The sequence below is a fragment of the Cnephaeus nilssonii genome, assembly GCF_951640355.1.
Source record: "Cnephaeus nilssonii genome assembly, chromosome: 6".
Taxonomy (NCBI): domain Eukaryota; kingdom Metazoa; phylum Chordata; class Mammalia; order Chiroptera; family Vespertilionidae; genus Cnephaeus; species Cnephaeus nilssonii.
The window spans coordinates 32,635,649-32,656,670 of NC_137077.1; the positions used below are offsets into that span (position 1 = coordinate 32,635,649).

The window sequence follows — 21,022 nt, forward strand, 5'->3', positions numbered from 1 at the left end:
TGCCAGCCAGCATGTGGCAGCTGTGCTATAAATAATTCTACAAAACCCCGAAGTAGACAAGGCCCATTTCCTCTATTTCCAAAGCCTTTTTCCAGAGGAAATGTACTAGTGCTCTCCTAGATAATGTGTGTTTCTAAACGTTTGCCTTATTAGTACTTTAGTACTGTTTGACCACAGAATGCTCACAGCCTTTTCATGTCCCTTGGACATCAGTTAAACACATGGGTCAAAAGTTCCATCCAAAAACCTTTGCCAGATAACCAACTCATTCAACATTCATCTTAAGTATGTTATAATGTCATTTCCAACACTAAATAGTTTAGCATGCTTGCCTGTGTCACATGAATCAGAAAGTCTACTGAAAATAATTTTACACTTGCTTGAGTGTTTTGACTTTAAAATAAGCATGTATGGGAATTTGGAAGGACAGGGAGCATGAAGGAAGGGGGGAAAAGGCAGCCAAACTAATAATGTTATGTTAGTAAATACGTATGCCAGTAGAATTCCTTAATTTCTATGATAACCATGGCTATGCTGGAATAAACAGAGGAAGGGGAGAACTACAAATCATTGCCATGTAGAAACAATAGACTTAGACGTGAAAAGTTAAGGACTGGCTAAATGGAAGCACACAAATTATAAACCAGGTGAGTTGGTGGGAGACACCTGATATAGAGCTTGAGACTAGTACTAGAATACTTCTTCACCAGGACAACTTGACAAACTGGTTTCTCTCTGCCCTCCCTATAAACAATGCTTATTTGATAGTCTTGCCAAGACAGTTCTTCTAGAAGAGTTCTTTTCACTCAAGTTAAGATTAAAGATTAGATAACACTGGTTGCAACTTCAGGATATTATTTCAACACAAAGCTGGGCTTATTTTGATTACTTTTTGTTTCATGCTGAGAAAAGTTGCTCATGTCAAAAACCCACCCACTTGCGTGCCAGGTCCAGAATGCTCTGCCTTGTCACTCCCGGAAGAATGATGCCATCTAGTGGAGGAGTTGCCAGTTCTTCTTCTGTCAATTAGAAATCGGGATTATTTTCAAACTTTAACTATATTAGCCATGCCTTATACCAATAGCCATTAAAAACAACAACAACAACAACAAACACCTGTGTCTTGCAACTTGGCTAGTAATAAACATGAAGATGTTACTGTTCTGCATTGTCAAATTTCTCAACTCAATTCACACTTCAGGTAGATCTCTATTCGAAGAAAAAGATGAAGATGAAGAAGAAGGAGGAGGAGGGAAAAGAAAGGAAAAAAAGAAAGAAAAAAGAAAGAAAGAGAGAGAGGAAAGGAGGAGGGAGGGATGGGGGAGGGAGGGAGGGAAGGAGGGAGGGAGGGAGGGAGGGAAGGAAGGAAGGAAGGAAGGAAGGAAGGAAGGAAGGAAGGAAGGAAGGAAGGAAGGAAGGAAGGAAGGAAGGGAGGGAGGGATACTACTCATCTATTCATTTCCAATGTACCCTTAACCAGTAAAAAATGAGATGATTTTCCACTAACAAACAGCAAGAGTTATAGACTACTCTTAGGAGGAACACTGTGAAGTCAAAATTTAGTGGGTTAAAGCTGGTTAGTAATTAGAATAATGTAGATAGGATCATACTTGGGAACACTGGTCATTAGCAAACCTTTTAAGAATACTGTGGAGGAGCCCACCCCCAAGAAGAGTGGGTGCCTACTCAGGCCAGCCACTGCTCCCACACTACCCCTTGATAAATCTCTCTAGAGTGATTTTCAAACTGTAAAGTGAGTATCCACATCATATATAGAATCGCTGACCTCACCCGCTGAGTTTCAAATGTAATAGGCTCAGGAGGGGCTCAAGCACGTAATGGCTAACAAAAAAGAAAGAAGGAAAAAAGAAATCCAAAAAACAAAACAAAATTCTACAGGTGACTCATAGAGAGCCAAGGCTGAGACACTGGTCTACTTCAGCATGATCCCAGGCACTCCAAACCGCCGTTCGGTCTGGCATGACTCTCCGTCTGCAAGAGCCAGTGTGGCCCATGATCCACAATCAACCCCTTACATAAGGAAACCTCTGGTACTCAACATCCCCTTCTCCTCCCCACCTCTGGCACCCAGGAATCTGCATCTTGTGAGAAATTCAATCCTTAAATCATTGCTTTATCAAGATGTTGAAGCTTGTAACAGACCATATGTTGCCCAGCATGTGTTTTTAGAGGAATTCACAAGGTATGCTTGAAAGAATCACTAGGTAACAAAGGCTGTGCAGAAATCACACCGGTGACTCTGAGCTCCCCAAGTCATGTTATGCAGCTAAAAGGGACTTTGGAAACCACCTAGTGGCAATCCTTACTTTACAGAAGAAACTGAGGCCCTACAAACCTAAGTGACTTGCAAGGTTGGTGACAGTGGAGGACAGTCGGGACCAGACCTTCAGGGTCCCAACACTGGGGTCTTCCCCTTTCTGATAGGATACTGGGGTCTGGGCTCACCGGTCGCACTGTGGGTACATCACACATCCCCAACAAACAAGCTGTCTGGAAGACCAAAACTCTATATTCATTCCTGTGTCCCCAAAACTCAGCATTCTGCCTGGCTCAGAACGGATGTAATAAGTGCTTTTGAGTAAAAAAATAAATGAATAATCTCTCTGCTAGGATATAGCAGTATGATTTTTTTTTTTTAATGTGTCTAAAAATCATCTCAAAGATGCTTTCAGGAAAGAGGAAAACTTGGTTTTGGCAACGTCCTTGGGGCTACTTTGAAATGTTGCTCTCAAAATAAACCTGTGTTTTGCAATAGCTAGCTAGCTAGACACATAAATGTATGGATCTACATGTGTGTGTATATATATATGCACACACTCCACACATAGAGACAAACATACTTCCAGTGCCCCCAAACTGGACCCTTTCCTGGAGCTTGCTGAGCTCTAAGATTCCATCAAGTGAAATGAAAACGGCGGCCCCGCCTGTGCAAACGCAGTTTTGTGAAATATATTTAACACCCAAACTGTAACCACTAGCCTGAGGTCAAGGAACAGAACATCTGTTTCTCTGGTTGCCAGACAGAGATGATGACATGACAACATTTGGGTGAGAAATATTCATTTTCCTCTGCAACCACAAACATGCTTATGAGAGCCAGAACCAGCTCCAGATGGCCCAACATGAGGAAAACAGAGCCTACAAATGCAGCTTGTTTTTGACAGAGGAATCATTTTTAGAAGCTGAAGGATTTAGAAGCAACAACAGCAGGATTCATCTGTGACATCCCAAAGTCAAGCACTAATGGGAACCAGGAATGTGGGTTTGCGTAAGAGCCCTAAACATCATCAGCACAATTATTCATTTATTCAACAAATATACAGACGGGCCTGGCCTAACAATGCTTTGACATGATTTTTTTACTTTTAAGATGGAGTGAAAGTGATACTTAGTCAGGAAAACCCAAACTTTGAATTTTGAGCTTCTCCCAGACTGCAGATGTTCAGTCCGATGCTCTCATGGATGCTGGGCAGTGGCAGCGAATCGCACCTCCCAGTCAGCCTCGTGATCTCCAGGATAAACAACTGATAGATACTCTGTGTACTGTGTTGCCAGCGTTTTTGGATACTGGGTTCTAAGCACAATTAAGGCAGGCTAAGCCTTGATGGTTGGTAGGTTAGGTTTATTAAATACATTTTTGATTTATGACATTTTCAATTTAACGAAGGGTTTATCAGGCTGCAACTCCATCATAACAAGCATCTGTGTATTGAGTGCCCACCCTATGCAGTTGGCTTATCTCTATACCCAGGATAAAGCTGTGAGCAGAACCGACATAACTCCCCGCTTACTTTCTAATAGGCAGAGGCAAACAATTGTTATGTTAAATAGTGTATTAGGCCATGAAAGGAAAAAAAGGGAAAGGTGGTAAAAGCTGGGACGTGGAGAGAGGAGTTTGCAAATGTTTTTAAGTGTATTTTTATTGATTTCAGAGAAAGAGGGAGAGGGGGAGAAAGAGAGAGAACCATCAATGACGGAAGAGAATCATTGATCAGCTGCCTCCTGCACACCCCCTTTTGGGGATTGAGCCTGAAACTCAGGCATGTGCCCTGACTGGGAATCAAACAGTGACCTCCTAATTCATAGATTGATGCTCAACCACTGAACCACATGGGATGGGCGAGTTTGCAATTTTTTGTAAGGTGCTCAGGAAAGCCTTACTGAGAATGGGATATGTGGGCAAAGACTGGAAGGTGGGATAGGAGCATGCCAACAGACATATGAACAGATTATCTACTTTAGTGACCTTTCAAAAGCGGCAGAGAGAGTGGGTGCTCATGACAGACAGCAGGTTATTGCTAAAAGAACTCTGCATATACCTGCTGTTGGTAACGTTTGTGAAAATCAAAATTTTGCTGATTTCCAACTTATTATTCTTTATATTTCCTTTTTCTTTTTCTAATCCTCACCAGAGGATATTTTCCCATTGATTTTTTAAGAGAGAGTGGAAGGGAGGGGGAGAGACAGAGAAACATCGATGTGAGAAAGACACATCGATTGGTTGCCTCATGCACGCACTCCAACCAGGGCCGGGATGGAGCCTGCAACAAGGTACATGCCCTTGGCAGAATCAAACCAGGGACCCTTCAGTCCTCAGGCTGATGCTCTATCCACTGAGCCAAACTGGCTAGGGCTCTTTATATTTTCTTAAAGCCACATGGTATAAATCAAAGTTACTATAGAGTTGCCTCAATGTCTTCTTCTAGTTTTAGTCCAAAGGTTATTCCTGGTATGCTACTGCATTTTCTCATAGTATCCAAATATTTATTCCATTTCCTTTCTCCTTACTTTAATTTGTATTTAATCTGTTAGATGAACACCCTCCAACTGAAGGGGTACATTCACATTAAAACTAAAGTGATCTCAGGCAACCATAATCTGAATAATAACTCTTAAGGTCTTGTATATTTTGTAAGAGTCAAAAGACAAATTCACTCATTTCTATTCTGACCTTTAAAAGCCATAGTGGAAATGGTCCATGACAATTGTTTGGATAAGGCGTAATTTTTCACTAGGACTGTTCCTGGTTAAATCATGTAGCTCTGATTTAGACTGTGCTTAAATCCTGACATCTCCCATCCTTAAATGATGATGTTGACACTTCTGACTGATGTAATTGTTTTTGTTTGGAGTAGTGTGGGTTTTTGGGGAGATGATGGTGGGAGTGGACCAGTGGGAAGAATGAGTTGAATCAATCTATTATCTCCTAAGTGCAGAGTTCAACACTGGCTGTCATCTTTCAAGCACAGCTTATGTCATATGCAAAAAACTCAAATTTAGAAATCACAAATATTCCAGTAAAATTTTTGTTTTTAAATAGTGCCAAGTACAAACAGCAGGGATGGAAGAATGAGCATGATCTGTATCTGCCTTTTCATGTGCCAAAGATTACCAATGGCCAATCCCAGGATAAGTGTCCTCACCACACCTACTATTCTACCTCTCACTGGAATGTAAGGTTCAATCTTATTAGCCTCTGCCACTAATGCTCAAATCAGTGTAGAGCTCTAATGTCAGCCACATGTGACCATGTTCCTCTATTTGTAGCCAAATGACAAAAGAGCTACTTTAAAATAAACATTTCATTTAAAATTTCAAGTAAAACCAATAGAGATGTTTTAAGTATTTGGAAACTTAATATTTTACATTTCTACACTTAGTACTATGAAATGAAAACCCTAAGAATGCAAATAAGCCTAAAAATTTCTTAAAAATTTTTATGACTATTAAAATTCTAGTAGAAATAAATGCATACATCTGCATTATTGGGCATTTAATTCAATACTACAGACATTGAACTTCAATGAACTCCTATGGTCTCTGACAACTAAGAACAACAACAACAAAAGCAAGTTGCAGGGGAGGTGGAAGAGGGCATAGAAAGGATAAATGGTTATGAAAAAAATGAAATTTAAAAAAATAAAGAGAAAAAGTAGCAAAGAGAAAAAGTAGCAAAGAGAAATAATGAGCATTCAGGATATTAAAAGTAGTAAAGAAGCACTGATTTTTATAGTAGACATCCTATATAATAAAGAGGTAATATGCAAATTAACCCTCACGCCCTCACAAGATGGCTGCCTATAGCCAGGCTGGTGGAGGGTTAGTGAGGGACGACCAAACAACTGAACAGCAGGCTGCATGGGGTGACCAGGCCGCGGGGGGGGGGGGGGGGGGGGGTGGAGGAAGTTGGGAGTGACCAGGCCAGCAGAGGGGGGGCAGTTGCAGGCAATTAGGCTGGCAGGGGGGACAGTGACGGGGGACTAGGTTGGCAGGGGGGGCAGTTGGGAGTGACCAGGCTGGCAGGGGGAGCATTTAGGGACAACCAGGCCGGCAGGGGGGCAGTTGGGGGCGATTAGACTGGCGGGGGGGGGGGGCAGTAAGAGGTAACCAGGCCGGTGGGGGAGGGGCAGTTAGGAGTGACCAGGCTGGCAGGCAGGTGAGCGATTAGGAGCCAGCAGCCCAGGATTGTGAGAGGGATGTCCGACTGCCGGTTTAGGCCTGATCCCTGTGATCAGGCCTAAACCGGCAGTCGAACATCCCCCGAGGGGTCCCGGATTGGAGAGGGTGCTGGCTGGGCTGAGGGGACACCCCCCGCCGTGCACGAATTTTGTGCACCAGGCATCTAGTATATTAATAAACTTGAATGAACCAGGATCTAAGTACAATTCCAAGATAGAGCAGTATATTCTTAACCTTTTGCACTCGGATGTTGAGTGTGACTCGACACGGTTAACATCGGTAGCAGCTCGAGAAAAAAGCAAGCGAGTGCAAAGGGTTAAAATTACTATGTTCCAATTAAAGTGAGCTCCAGAGTAAACCTGGAAGGCTTTTGATATATTATCAAAATATGTATAAAGTGCAACAATTTTTGAAATTATAGCAAGGGAGTATACTAAATTTCATATCAGTAAAATCAGTAGGCTGTGTTTATTACTATAGCATTTTATACATACTATACGGTGTATGACTATTGAATTGATCTGAGCCTGAACTCCAAGTGCAAGGGATTTCCGATAAGAAAAATGTTAGGAATAAGGTAGCAAATCTTCAAATTGTGGAGATTCCAATTCCTTAAGTTGACATCTTAATAATACATACATATAGAGCCAAAAAACAAAAGCTTTAGAAATTCTGTAAACTTGAACTCATGTCTACTTGGACAGCAAAAGCACAGTATGTACTTAGACATTGGAATTGTGCTGCTTATTTCTTTGTTCTAAATTCCAAGTTCTTTTCTTTCCAATCCCACTGAAAATGATTGAAGGAAAAGAAAAATAAAAAAGCAAGGAGCTGAAATCTGAGTGGATTACCTCCATCTTCATTAATCCAGTAAAGGAAAAGATTCATAGTTCCTACTTCCGTTATCTGATTGTCCTCTCCATGGAGCCACAGAACTTGCTGACACCCATTATCCACTGCTTCACATTGGGCAAAGAGAGAGGAGCCATAATTCCTTTTAAGAAACAGGAAACATACTGATTATAAATATACACTTATCCCAACTTCCACACCAAAATACTAAAGTCTTTAATTCACATGTGCATGTAATCAATGTATTATGTTCTTAATATGCACTATGTTCTTAATATGTTAACTTTCTAGTTAACAGCATAACATTAAATTATGCTGTTAGAACCTAAATGATCTAATTGTACTCATCTGAGAGAAAGAGCACACACAAAGCAAAATTGTGGAATTCTAACTTGAAAAGTAGAGAGATGAGAACACAGATAAATAACCAAGTTAATAACAGTTAAAGGTTATTGAATATATTTTTTTTTCACTTTCCAAGCAATTTTACATGAATTATTTCATTTAAACCTCACACGAGTATTGAATTAGCCTTCAGGGTCATTTCCATTATTCAGATGGAAAACTGAGGCTTAGAGAAGTAACTTGGCAACAACAATTTGAGACCCCAAAAGATCCACTGTTACCACCCTACTTACAATCAGTCCCTTTACTACTTAAGATGGCTTGAGTTGGTTTTCTGACTTGCAACTGAAAGAATATTGACTCATAACTAAAATATTCTAGAAAGCTATGAGAAATAGGCATTAGACTACATGGCTACAGCAATCTGGGCAATGATGAGGTTTACTCAAATGGAGGTAATGTAAGAGTCATTAAAAGACCTGCACAACACAGATAATAAAATAATAAATTATCGGTTAATCTAAAGACAATACAATCCTGGTATATGAGGCTTTTATTTAATAAAAAGTCAGATAATCTTTATTCAGAATTGATGTTGATAGGCAATAACTGAGTTAATTTATGAATATTTTTAAATAATGAGTATTAACCCGACTTTACGAGGCAGTCCAGTAGAAAGGGCATGGGTTTGGGGCCAGCAGGCTAAGGGAAGCTCCTGCCCTTCTACTATTAGGCTCTATGTGAACTTAGGTCAGTTCACATTATTGCCTCACCCAATTCATCTGGCAAATAAAAACTCTTGTTATATACTGCATAGTGTTGGGTAGAAAAAATAAAATGATGACAATAAAAGCTAAGAAACAGGTTATATAAGCCTCTTCTATGCCAGTGAAATTCATTTAAAAAATAACTATTATATGCCTAGCTGGGGCTCAGTGGTTGAGCATCAACCTATGGACCAGGAGGTCATGGTTCGATTCCTAGTCAAAGCACATGCCCAGGTTGCGGGTTTGATCCCCAGTAGGGCATGCAGGAGGCAGCCGATGAATGATTCTCTCTCATCATTGATGTGTTTTTTTATTATATTTATTTATTTTAATTACTTTATTGATTAAGGTATCACATATTTGTCCTCAAACCCCCCCATCCCATTCCCATCCCAAACCCCTCCACACACATGCCCCCACCCCCCTGTTGTCCGTGATCACTGGTTAGGCTCATATGCCATCATTGATGTTTTTATCTCTCTCCCTTCCTCTCTGAAATCAATAAAAATATATTTAAAAAATAAAATTATAAAAAATAACTATTATAATTGACTTTTCTCTAGTTCACAGACACAGCTGTTGAGATTTTTTCCATATCTAACAATAGAAAAATGATTTATCTCATAAGAAAAATTCCCTTTACTCTATTAAAAATATACAAAATTTTCACAGTTTGAAAACAAACAGACACACACTTTTGAGAGTGTGGAAGAATTAAAACTATGATTCCTTAGCAACATCAAGTTACTTGGGCAGGAAAGAGAATTAAAGCTGACTGTTTCAGGCATTGAAAGGAAAAGGGGTTTTATTTGTTTGGTTTATTTAATTATCATATTCCATCAGTGGATTTTTTTCCTCAAAATTCTCTCAGGCGTAAGCTATATTATTAATGTCCACAGGGTAAGTGATACCATAGTAATTTATTTGGTTCATTCCCATATGCTGCTAATATTCAGAAGAGAAACACATTTCCTTGGAGGAAAGAGAAAAATGAAAAGAAAAAAAAAGGGAAAACTGTCTACATAGAAATGTTTTAATATAATTTTAAATGGAATAAATATCTGAGAAAAGATATATTAAGTACACCTCTCCAAGAGTAAATTCTGTTGTATAAAATCCAATTGATTGCTCCTAAGATAGAGTCAAGGAGATGATTAAGAAAGCACCTCATATCAACTATGGTCTGTTGAGAGACTCCTACCTGCCAGAGTACTAGGTACTTAATCCTCTACTAGAGATCAAGCCCGCAACCTGGACATGTGCCCTGACCCAAAATCGAACCGTGACCTCCTGGTTCACAGATCGATGCTCAACCACTGAGCCACATCAGCCAGACCCCACTATTTCCCAATGTAGCCATGTTATCTTTTCCCTAGACAGGTCGGGGGAGCTAGAAAGCAAGATATAAAGAAGATAAACTATTTTAAATTATTACCTCTTTATCAAGATTGTTGATTTATTGTAATATGCACTCTAAAAGAAGTTTTAACAAAGTAATACAGATGGTGTGCAGTGCATATAAAGAAGTCTGAATGAGTAAATGAGAAATCAGGAGAGTAAACAGAAGCAATTTCAGCCTGGCTGGCCTAGGACACATTCAGGAAGGAGTGCGCTCAACCAGAAGGAAAAGAAAGGGACTTCTTATTTTAACAAACTGTGCTAGGATTTCCCTATCCATTGACAGAATGCAGTTGCTGAGACTACAAGCAGGGATGACAGGTCATAGACTTTTATAACCTTTTTTTTTTTTTTTGCGTAGAAATAGAGATAGACTACCTGAGGGTCAAAGACAGCTTCAATGTCTCTCTCACATCCCAGCAGCACATCATTCGATTCTCCCATGATTTCCTGACTCTGCATTTTGTACGAGGGCCCAGAAGCCTGCCACTGAGCCACCTTCCAGGGCTGCTACTGCCTGGATATGTGACCACATCAGCACTCGGTATTCATAAAGGAAGAGCCCATGCTGGTTAACGCAGCTATTCTTGCTCGCCCACAGGGGCATTCCCCATTCACGGCCAAGTCCACCCCTGAAATTGTCTAACACTTCTCAGATGCTCTTTTCTTTCCAGCCAGCTACATATGGCCTATGAGACTGGCCTGCCGGCGCCAAAGCAGGGCTGTCCTTCAGCCAATTGGCAGCAGGTATGGATGGCTACAATCTGTAGCAATGAAGACAGCACTTCAATGAAGCAGGCACCTTCCCCAGACAGGACCCCTTGGAGCCATCGGAGGGCCTTGGCCCCAGCACCAGACACTCTTTAATGCCAGCCGACAGCCTGCAGCCAGAGGGCCAGCGTCCAAGGGCAGTTCATTCAAATCACTGATTTGATTCCTCTTTTTATTACTTATTTCAATTCATGGCTATGCATATATCCAATGTTTCTCCCAATAGGGGGCGACAGGTAAAACATGAAAACTAAACCCAAAACAAAAACGAGCATTATGATTGGAATATTCATATATGTACAGGGATAGAGGTGAAATGGCAACTCAATGATGGTGAGGAACTCTTTCCTTTAGACAGAAACACAGATTTACTTACCCTCCCATCTTGCAGTCCCCAGTCCCACCTTTCCAGGCTCTTACAAACTTCGGATTGGCCCACAGGGAGACGGGATTTAAGGTTTCCTTCGAAAAGTAAGATCCCACTGGGCTCAAGATCACAAAGATCATGGCTTTGGTAGGCTTCTTGACTCCAAGAGAAGGCTGCAATAAATTAAACGTACACACAACTGTTCATTTAAAATGTACACACCAGCCTTAAAGTCTGGAATAAAGCTGTAACTGTCTCCCAAAGGGGCCAGCAAAGGACAGGAACTGTTACTTCTAACAGTGAGTGACACAAAGCCCAATGGTCTTCTAAGAAGAAAACACAGAGAATGGAGTACGTACGCTTCATTATGCTTTGCTTTCTGAGTTGTTTTGCTTTTTAGAGGAAAAGCAAGTATGTCCCTTTTTGGTTAGTAGGGTTTTTAGTGAAGTGTATTTTTTAACAGCCAGCTATATAACACCCTTCAATGTTGCATTGATTGGAAATGGAAAAAGGGAAGAACTCAGATATAATTTTAGTCTTTGGGGGTGAAAAATATAATATTTGCTTCTTCTTTTCTTTTGTTTGTTAATCCTCACCAGAGGATATTTTTCCATTGATTTTTTTTTTTTTTTTTTAGAGAGAGTAGAGGGAGAGGGAGAGACAGAGAGAGAACCATCGATCAGAGCTGGGGATTGAGCCTGCAACCGAGGTACGTACCCTTGACTGGAATTAAACCTGGGACCCTTCAGTCCATAGGCCAACTCTCTATCCAATGAGCCAAACCAGCTAGGGCTAATATTTGGTTCTTTAACCTCCCCTTCTGTTTTCCTAGACATGCCAGGGGCTCCAGCAGCAGGGAGATATAGGAAACTGTGCATTACCAGGCCTCACTGTGACGGGTACAGACAGCAGGGGTGTAGCGATGCTAGAGGCAAACACCAGACAAGATAAATGTAACTCCCCAAAGACAGAAGATGGCCTTTCCCACCAACATTCACCATAAGCCAACAGTGCAAAATCATATGCATCCCTTCAGCACAATGGCAGTTACAAGCAATTAGTGTCAGTTGTTTATTAAGGAGAAAAATTGAGAGGCTGGGAGTTTTGAAGGCTACCTATCATTTAGGCAACAGAGGTCACAGAGCCCTTCTGTGCCACTCAGGAAGTAAGAAAACAAGTCAGGACTCTTCCGTAGGGAGTCCTGGGATATAAAATGCTTGTGTCGAGTCTTCACTAGAGCCTGGTTGGCTGGATGGGGGTAGAAATCTGCCAGGGAAAGAATGAGAGGAAATTCAATTCCAGTGGATTCTGTGGCTTTTGTCTTGTTTGATGAAACAGGCTGAAAGTGTATCAAGTGATATACTTTTTTTTCTGAGTTTTAATTATATTTCCCACTCCCCTCCCTAGGCCTTGTTCCCCCTACTTATGCATACATCATCAAGAATCAAGTAGGTAGCCCTGGCCAGGTAGCTCAGTTGGTTGGAGCATTGTCCCCTGCACCAAAAGGTTGCAGGTTTTTTTTGTTTTGTTTTTCAAATATTTTTATTGATTTTAGAGAGAGAAGGGAAGAGGGATAGAGCGAGAGAAACATTGCTGAGAAACACCCAACAGCTGCCACCTGCACGCCCCCTACTGGAGATTAAGCCTGTAACCCAGGCATGTGCTCTGACCAGGAATTGAACCAGTGACCTCTTGGTTCAGGAGTTGATGCTCAACCACTGAGCACACCAGCTGGGCAAAAGGTTGCAGATATGATCCCCAGTCAGGGCACATACAGGAGGCAACTGATCAGTTTCTCACATTGATGCCTCTCTCTCTCTCTCTCCCTTCCTCTCTCTCCAAAATCAATAAAAACATATCTTGGGTATTATATTTAAAAAAGAAGAATCTGGTAAGCAAAATATTCATGAGCATAAAAAATGTGTCTGTATCGGGTCACACTGATGCCATCTGAAAGGCATGCCCCCCTGAGGAAAAGGGAAGATGATTCTACTCACATTCCATGTAAACATGAGGACCACGCCTGGTGGCCACAGAGGAAATGGCACTATGACGGGTAGCCAAGTTAAAGAAATGAGTCAATAAATAACAGATTTTTGGTTTTTGCTCGCTTGTGTTTGTTCTTTAACAGAGGCTGAACAGAGCTCCCCCACCAATACAGAGCGAAGAGCCTTAAAGCTTCATTTGCCTTTTTGTTTGTTTGTTTGTTTCATTGTTTGGGAGAGAACACCTTAGAATACAGGCATCTGCCTTTCTTCCCAGCTTGGATAAAAACTGACTATCTTATCTCTGCATTTTTACTCACCTATCAGTTTAAGTACAATGATCCCTTCCTAGCAAAGGAGCTTTGAAGCTTAATATTTTAAATTTTTATGGAGCCTCATCTTGAGAAATTAAGAGAAGCCTCTGAACATAATTTAGAAGTACAATAGGCAAGACAGTCTCTGTGACTTATCCAGCTTCTAGGTTTCTGAATAAAATAGCTTTATTTGTGGATAAGCATTTTATTAGATACCACATGAATTCCTGGGCTTTCTTCACTCTGAGCTCATGTGTTTTTTGCAACCTGCATTATTACTAAAAAAGTAACAGTAACTCATCATCATGGAAAATTTTTTCCAAGATAAATTTCATCTTATTCTTTTCCTTCTCCCATTGTAAACCCACAGGCAAAGTTCATATATTCCACTAGGTGGTGGTAAAGAGAGCACCAATGGGAAATAGAGTAAATCTACTTCTGGGGGAAAATATCCCAGTAAATCTTTAAGTGATACTTCTATTCTTGGCAAGCAAGTAAATTATAGACTAGAACTTTTCAATGCTGAGAGAAAATGTGTTTATGTGTACTGGCATTTTATTTTCTGAAATTTAGGCAAGGTCAACTGATGTTTTACAAGTACAACTGAGTTGCCTTCATCCTCAAATGATAACTCATATTGACTGTCTTTCTAAGAAAAGAACTCTGTGGCTTTACTGGAAAAGGTCACAGTGCTTTAAGAGTGGAGATAAATAAAATGTAACTCCATTAGGAAGGGAGCTTGCTGGTTGGGTTTCTAGCCTCAGGAACCATTCTTTGTCTTAATTCTCCCTTTTATCCTCAAAGGCAATTTAAATTCTGTGCAACAGCTACAGCTCTCGCAGTTTGTTATATAATATAAGTCAAACAGCATAAACATAATTTCATAATGACAAGGTCAGGCTTCTGATCAAATAAAGCAGAAGCTATGAAAATAGAGAGAAGTAATGAAAGATAACAGCTGATAAGTTATGTACATCAGTTTCAATGTCTCATTTCCTTATGAGGACTTTAATTTTTTCATTCTTCTCTACTTGCTTCTTTTGATTGTTTTCATACATAATTAATTGAGGAGGGCATTTAAAGAAAACACCCCATCGTCTGCTTGGTGTGTCTCAGTGGTTGAGTGTCGACCCATGAACCAGGAGGTCCCGGTTTGATTTCCAGTCAGGGCACATGCCCGGGTTGTGAGCTCTGTCCCCAGTAAGGGACATATAGGAGGCAGCCAATCGATGATTCTCTCTCATCAATGATGTTTGTATCCCTCTCTCCCTCTTCCTTCCTCTCTCTGACATCAATAAAAACATATTAATATAAAAAATTTAAAAAAACACATGGAAAATGAGAAATATAAATCTCAGATGCAGAGTCTATAACTTCTCAAGGGACCACAATGAATTTGAAATTGAAATTCTGATGTGTACAAAACAAGAAAGACTTTTCTTACTTTACATTACACCTCACAGATACATATACAAGGCTATTGAATACATACATGTTTTGCACAGAATAACACGGCACTTGGGAGTGATGAAAAATAAAGAGACCTGTCACAGCGAAAATTAACCACTCTGTCTAAAAAGGCAGGATTTCAGAGATACTGTGAACCACGGCAGAAAGAGCTTAGTGAGCTGAGGAAAGCAATAACAGTCACACGTTTTGGCCTGGAGGATAGAAAAGCATGGTGGCAGTGAGGCTTGAGAATAATTCTGTCTAGGCAATGCACATAGGACAGAGAAGAAATAGGATAATTGGGAATAACAAGAACATTTTTTCAGAAAGGGCAGCATGACTTTTTTTAATTTTAATCCAAAGAACAACCTGTCTTTGTTTTTGTTTTTTCAATTTTGCCAGTTCTTTTGAAAGATAAGCAAAGAAAACAGTAAAGAATATTGGACTCCGGGGTGGTCCATGCAGGGCCTTGAGAGTGTATCACAAAAGGAAGGGATAACAAATCCACCCACGCAGTGTTTTTGTAGAGAGCTAGTTGGTTTGGTGAAAGGTTTTAAAAAAAAATCCTCAGTAATTATATAGCACTTTTTTGTTCCTAAGACATTTCACAGTCATTATCTCCTCTCAGCCAACAATCCAGGAAGTTAAGGGTTATAGCATGACTATTTTTAAGTTGGAGAAACTGAGGCTCAAAACAAATGATTTCCCCAAGGTTTCAGAGTTATTAAACGCTAGATCTTCTCCTGTTAATTCAGAGCTCTTTTGACAATGTAAAAGTTTAAGTGGGGTGGGGGGCGGGGAATCAGTGGGGTACCTAAGATTTCCTAACCTGAAGAGTTCAACCTGGGGCTTGCTTTCCTGCATCCCCAGCCTTCACCCTAGCGCTCACACTCTAAGCATCTTAAGCTCCAACCACAGGGAACCCTTTTCCCTTTGGATTCCTCCTGACCTTCCTACCTCTGGATATTTTCCTGTCCTACCCCCTTTACCTGGAATACTCTCCTTCCATCCTCTCCCCATTATGAACTGAAATGTATCTCCCCGCCATATAGAGCGGTCATATGTTGCCGCTCTAACCACCAACCCACAGTACTAGGAGATAAATAAAGCCTTTAAGAAGGTAATGAAGGTTAAATGAGGTCAAAAGAGTGGAGCCCTCATCCAATAGGGCTGGGATCTCTCTTTAGAAGAAGAGACACAGAACGATGAGCCTCAGCTCCCTGACCTCCCCGCCCCCCTTTTCTTCTCCTCACACCCAGAAGGCCCTGTAAGGACACAGTGAGAAGGTGGACATCTACAGGGAGGCCTCACCAGACACCATCCCTGTTGGCACTTTGATCTTGGACTTCCAGGCTCCAGAATTATAAGAAAATAAATTCTGGTGTTTAAGATACCCAGTCCGTGGTATTCAGTCGTGGCAGCCAGAGCAGACTAAGACATCCCCTCTCTCTCCTAAGTAATACAAACACTTCCATCTCCACTTAAGTGTCATTGAAATATTACTTCAGGAAATGAGACCTCTAGACAAGGTTAAGTACTCGTGTTATGTGCTGTTACAGCATCCTGCACTTCCTTAGGTTTAGATAAAATGCCTATCACACTTTCTTACAACTGTTTAATGTTCTGCCTCTTGCTAATCGGTACACTTCACACAGTGCAAGACCATCTTTGTCCCCTATACATAGCATCGCACATTATTATATCAAGTTAACTAAATATTTGCCAAAGGACTATACATTTTAATAAGATGTTGTTTATAGAAAAGGGCTATAAAAACAACCTAAATGACTATTTGCCATACTTGAATTATTTTGATTTTTTTATTTATTTCATACAAAACCTAATATGTTACATTGATACCAGAGAAAAAATGATCCTTGTCTCTTTCCTGGTTTCCTTTAGTGCACCTCTAGACTAACAGATGATTAATATGTGGACATTGAAAGAATTACGGGGGAAGCTAAAGTCCGGACTCTCCTGAGACTTGTTCTAAGACGGGTAAGGGACAGGGCTAAGTTTATTTCTCAATCTGTTCAAAGAGAAAGATAGTGCAAATTTAACTGAGCACTCAACTCTCTTTTAGTTTTTAAATAAGAATGATCTTAAAATTTATTTTTACAAAAGCGTAAGTTTTAAGGGAAACTAAAGATAAGGTGAAATAGACAAAAACAATGTTTAACTTTCTTACCTAACATGTGAAGGCAGTAATGCCTGCTCACAGGGTCAGGATAAGGACTGCATTAAATAATCTGTGGAAAACACCCAGGGCCTGATCTTTTTCTAATAATTTAAGAAAGAGCAATTGTTATTTTTGTTTTTATAAATAATTATTGATAATAGTAACAATGGTGAGTCCATGCCAATACACAGAGCGTTAAGATGACTGCCGATGTGACCACAGAACTATATTCCGCACTTAATGTTGGAACTGTGGAGAATAAGTATTTGGGGAAAAGACAAGAAATATTATACAGATGACCTGGGAAATACAGGTTGGTAAATTTGAAATCAACAGAAATGTTAGCCTGGGTGATTACACAAGTCCTCAAGACTACTCGATGGGGAAGCACTCAGGAAGAGGCAGAATGAGTCAGCCTCGGAAAAGCCATGCTTCACTTCCCTTTCTGAAAGGACTCCAGATCAGAGCCAGTACTTCAGCCTATTGCCCATTTGTTAAAAAGTTGTACTGGAATGTGCGCGTTCATTCACGTGTTGCCTGCTGCTGTGTTTGTGATACAAAGGCAGAGTTGAGAGTTGAGTGGCTACCTAGCCCTTCACAGACAGGTTTGCCAGCCCCTCCTCTAGATGATAAGAAATTCCTTGTATCATCACTGAGCCTCAAAACCAGAATCTCCTCACGGACCTAGCCTCAGCACTCAGACCGACTGTGTGATTCCATCCAGCTTGGTTCCATGGGCTGGGCCAAGCACAGCACTGAGCCTGAAATAGAGACAGATAAGACCAACACGGAGAGCTGACAACTACAATTAATAGACAAGTCTCACTCCAGGCAACCATGTGAGGAAGAGGATCCTGAATGGGCTGCCGAAGGGGAAAGGATGTTACATAATTCCCTGGGTTGTATATTTTCAAACTGCTCGTTGCTGTATTACATGAAGTAACAGGGAAATGGAATCCCAGTAAAGGAACTGGGGCAAAGTGTGGTAGATGTCCAGCATTAAATACTATGCAGCAGTGAAAAGTAATGGACTGGAAATACTCAGAGTAAACTGGATAGAAAGAAAAAATCAGTGCTGAGGGAAGAAGTTAAGAAACACAGTGAGATCTACAGGACAAAATCCTTTATATAAACTAAAATTTCAGACATACAAAGGAATAAGAGAATACTTAAAAACACATACAAACCAAAAGAATATTCACTCAATACATGAGAATAATTTCCAATGAGGGAAGAGGAGAGGAGTGGGAAATGAAGACAAAGGGAAATAAAACAACAACGAGAGGGACTACATACAACCTGTGACAAGTGCCATGAACTGAGGGGTGTCATTAGTAACCAGGTGCACCATGACTCCAAAAAATAAAATTAAAGATAACAGTCATCCCCTGTGATAAAGTTGAAATGGACAGGAATAGACTCAAGAGGGTTTCCATTGGTAGGAGTGGCCTGATAAAAGAAGCTGATTATCAAGGCTTTAATCAATGCAAATAAGCTGATCTCTAAAAACAGACACAAGGTCTGAAGATTCTAGAATAGGGCTATTAATATGTGCAAATGACAATTTAATGTTGTTTATAAGCACTCAAATGAATATATATATATATACATATATATATCAAATAAGGTTACAGAAGAATACATTAAAAGTGTGAGCAAAACCCAAGTTAATGATTATAAATTGATGCTGTAACACCTAGTTTGCAAATCTATTCAGCTTCTTGAATGCAATAGAGGCTAATTGTGAAAAGATAAGATATAAATAAACAAAGGCTATGAATAAAGACAATTCTTTCCATGGAACTGTTTGATTATTGATTAAATTATATGCGAAATGATTTTACAAGGTGATAAAAGGAAAAGGAAGGCATGTCTATAAAATGTATAAGCCCTTAAACTCCCTGTGGAGCGGACCAGAAATCAAGGAGTGGACCATTTGGCAGCAAGATTTTTAATGTGAGCTCTCATGAAAATTTCATCCAGAAAGATTTCCAATGGAGTCGTGAATGAGGAAACTATTTATATGAAGTGACTTAAAATGTTTCTGCATTATTCAGATTGTATTCTGTGCATCTAAAGCTAGTATTCACCAAAAGTAAACCGCTTCTCTAGTTGAGCTCAACTCCAGAAGTGTGTTTAGGGGCACTCCAATGTGGGAGCAAACGAGTTGACTGAGTATGAGGAATTAATCAACTTCCACGAGAGCCAAGGGCAGTTTGTCTGCGAGGGCAGCTGAAAAGTCGAATCTGCTGGTAGCTTGCAGATCTGTGGCAACAGTCTGAGATCTGGTCAAAGGGGCAGAGTGAGCTGACTCCTGACAGCCTGGAGGGTTGTCCCTACCATCAGCTTCAACTCCTCTAATGACACTTATTCTCAGCCCTGATATTATTTAGTACTGTCTCCCTCCACCACCTCTCTAATGGAGAGAGTGATGAAATCTGACTGATTGAAAAAGTGGAAGGCTAGGAGCAATGATCAAAGGAATTTCAGAAGTTGTGGTTGTGCATAGTTTGCTGTTGACTATGGTCAAAGCACCTGTACACTGATAAGAATCACTGAAAAAATAAAAGTGTGCATGCATGCATGTGTGTGTGTGTGTGTATGTGTGTGTGTTCATATAGCTGAACCTGCCTGGAGTTACTAAATAGGGTGAAGTTGGATAAAACAGGTGACGAAATCAGCAAATGCTGGCTTTTTTAGATGTAGAGTTATAAGGTATCCAGTATTGAACCTAACCATCTGAGAATCATCTAATTTTAGCTTCTTGTCTGGAAAAGAAAAAATTTGGAAACTATTTGTGTAGATGTTCTTTATTAAAATATTTTTATTTCAGATTTTACCTTAATTTGCAATTAAAGCACTCAAGCTTTTAGTTTCTCATAAAGTTTTTAACTAACTATAAAGAAGTGTTTCAGAAGATATTGATTAAAATGATACTGACATTCTTTTATTACAAGAAATATTTTGGTAATATGCATGATTTTGCCCTTTAATTTAAGTGTTTTACAGGATGTCATTGTATTAATGTTTAGTATTTTGTTTAATAATGTGAACTTTATAGAGCAATTGTTTTTCAAATTTTCACCCACTGAAAATGTAGTATTTTTATTAACAACTAGAGGCCTGGTGCATGAAAATTCATGCACTCGGGGGGGCGGGGGGTCCCTCAGCCTGGCCTGCACCCTCTCGCAGTCTGGGACCCCTCAGGGCAGCAGTCGTCAACTGGTGGTCTGTGGACCACTGGTGGTCCGTGAGGTCTGAAAGGTCAGCGACCACTGGTTTAAGGAAACCTTTGGAGCAGTGGTCGCCAACCGGTGGTCCGTGGACCACTGGTGGTCCGTGAAGTCCGAAAGGTTGGCAACCACTGCCTCAGGGGATGTCCACCTGCCAGCTTAGGCCCAATACTCAGGGGATCAGGACTAAGCTGGCAGTCAGACATCCCTCTGGCAGCCCAGGAGCCCTTGAGGGATGTCCACCTGCCAGCTTAGGCCCGCTCCCTGGACATCCTTAGTGCTGCTAAGGAGGCAAGAGAGGCTCCCGCCACCGCCACTGTACTCGCAGCCATCAGCCCAGCTTGTGGCTGAGCAGAGCTACCCCTGTGGGAGCACACTGACCACCAGGGGCCAGCTCCTGTGTTGAGCATCTGCCCCCTGGTGGTCAGTGTGCATCCTAGCGACTGGTTGTTCTGCTGTTAGGGTCAATTTGCATATTACCCTTTTATTATATAGGATTCCTCCTCACTGGTTATAGGGGAAGAGGGCCCTTCACTCCCATTCCTTACCCAAGGAGCAATCCCAAGTCTTCAGAAAAATGAAAATAAAAAGTAGCAGCTCTCCTTCCTTTAAATTTCAAAATCATTTCTAGTTCTAGACCTGAAGAAGTGCATCAGAAGCAGAGGCACTACACTGGTAAACTGAGGAAATAATGGTTAGTCTTGATTACAGGCAGGCAACAACCTCATTCCTTGCTCATTCCTTTACTCATTTGCGTTTATATCCATGGCTACTTTTGTGCTATAATGGATGAGTTGAGTAGTTGTGACTGAAACTAGATGGCCCACAAAGCCTAAACTATTTACTCTCTGGCCCTTTAAGAAAATGTTTGCTGACACCTGG

The 21,022-nt window shown here is 40.6% G+C and overlaps 1 protein-coding gene across 2 annotated transcripts in view; it reads right to left on the reverse strand.

Annotated features, from left to right (window-relative positions):
• Positions 1-21,022, reverse strand: part of BCAT1 (branched chain amino acid transaminase 1) — a 97,038-nt gene that overhangs the window by 15,156 nt on the left and 60,860 nt on the right. For both annotated transcript variants that reach the window (XM_079774971.1, XM_079774972.1), the window contains exons 6-8: positions 10,990-11,153; positions 7,332-7,474; positions 934-1,019 (exon numbers count right to left, since the gene is read on the reverse strand). In XM_079774971.1, coding sequence (XP_079631097.1) covers positions 934-1,019; positions 7,332-7,474; positions 10,990-11,153 — 393 coding nt within the window. The remainder of the gene's footprint in view (positions 1-933; positions 1,020-7,331; positions 7,475-10,989; positions 11,154-21,022) is intronic.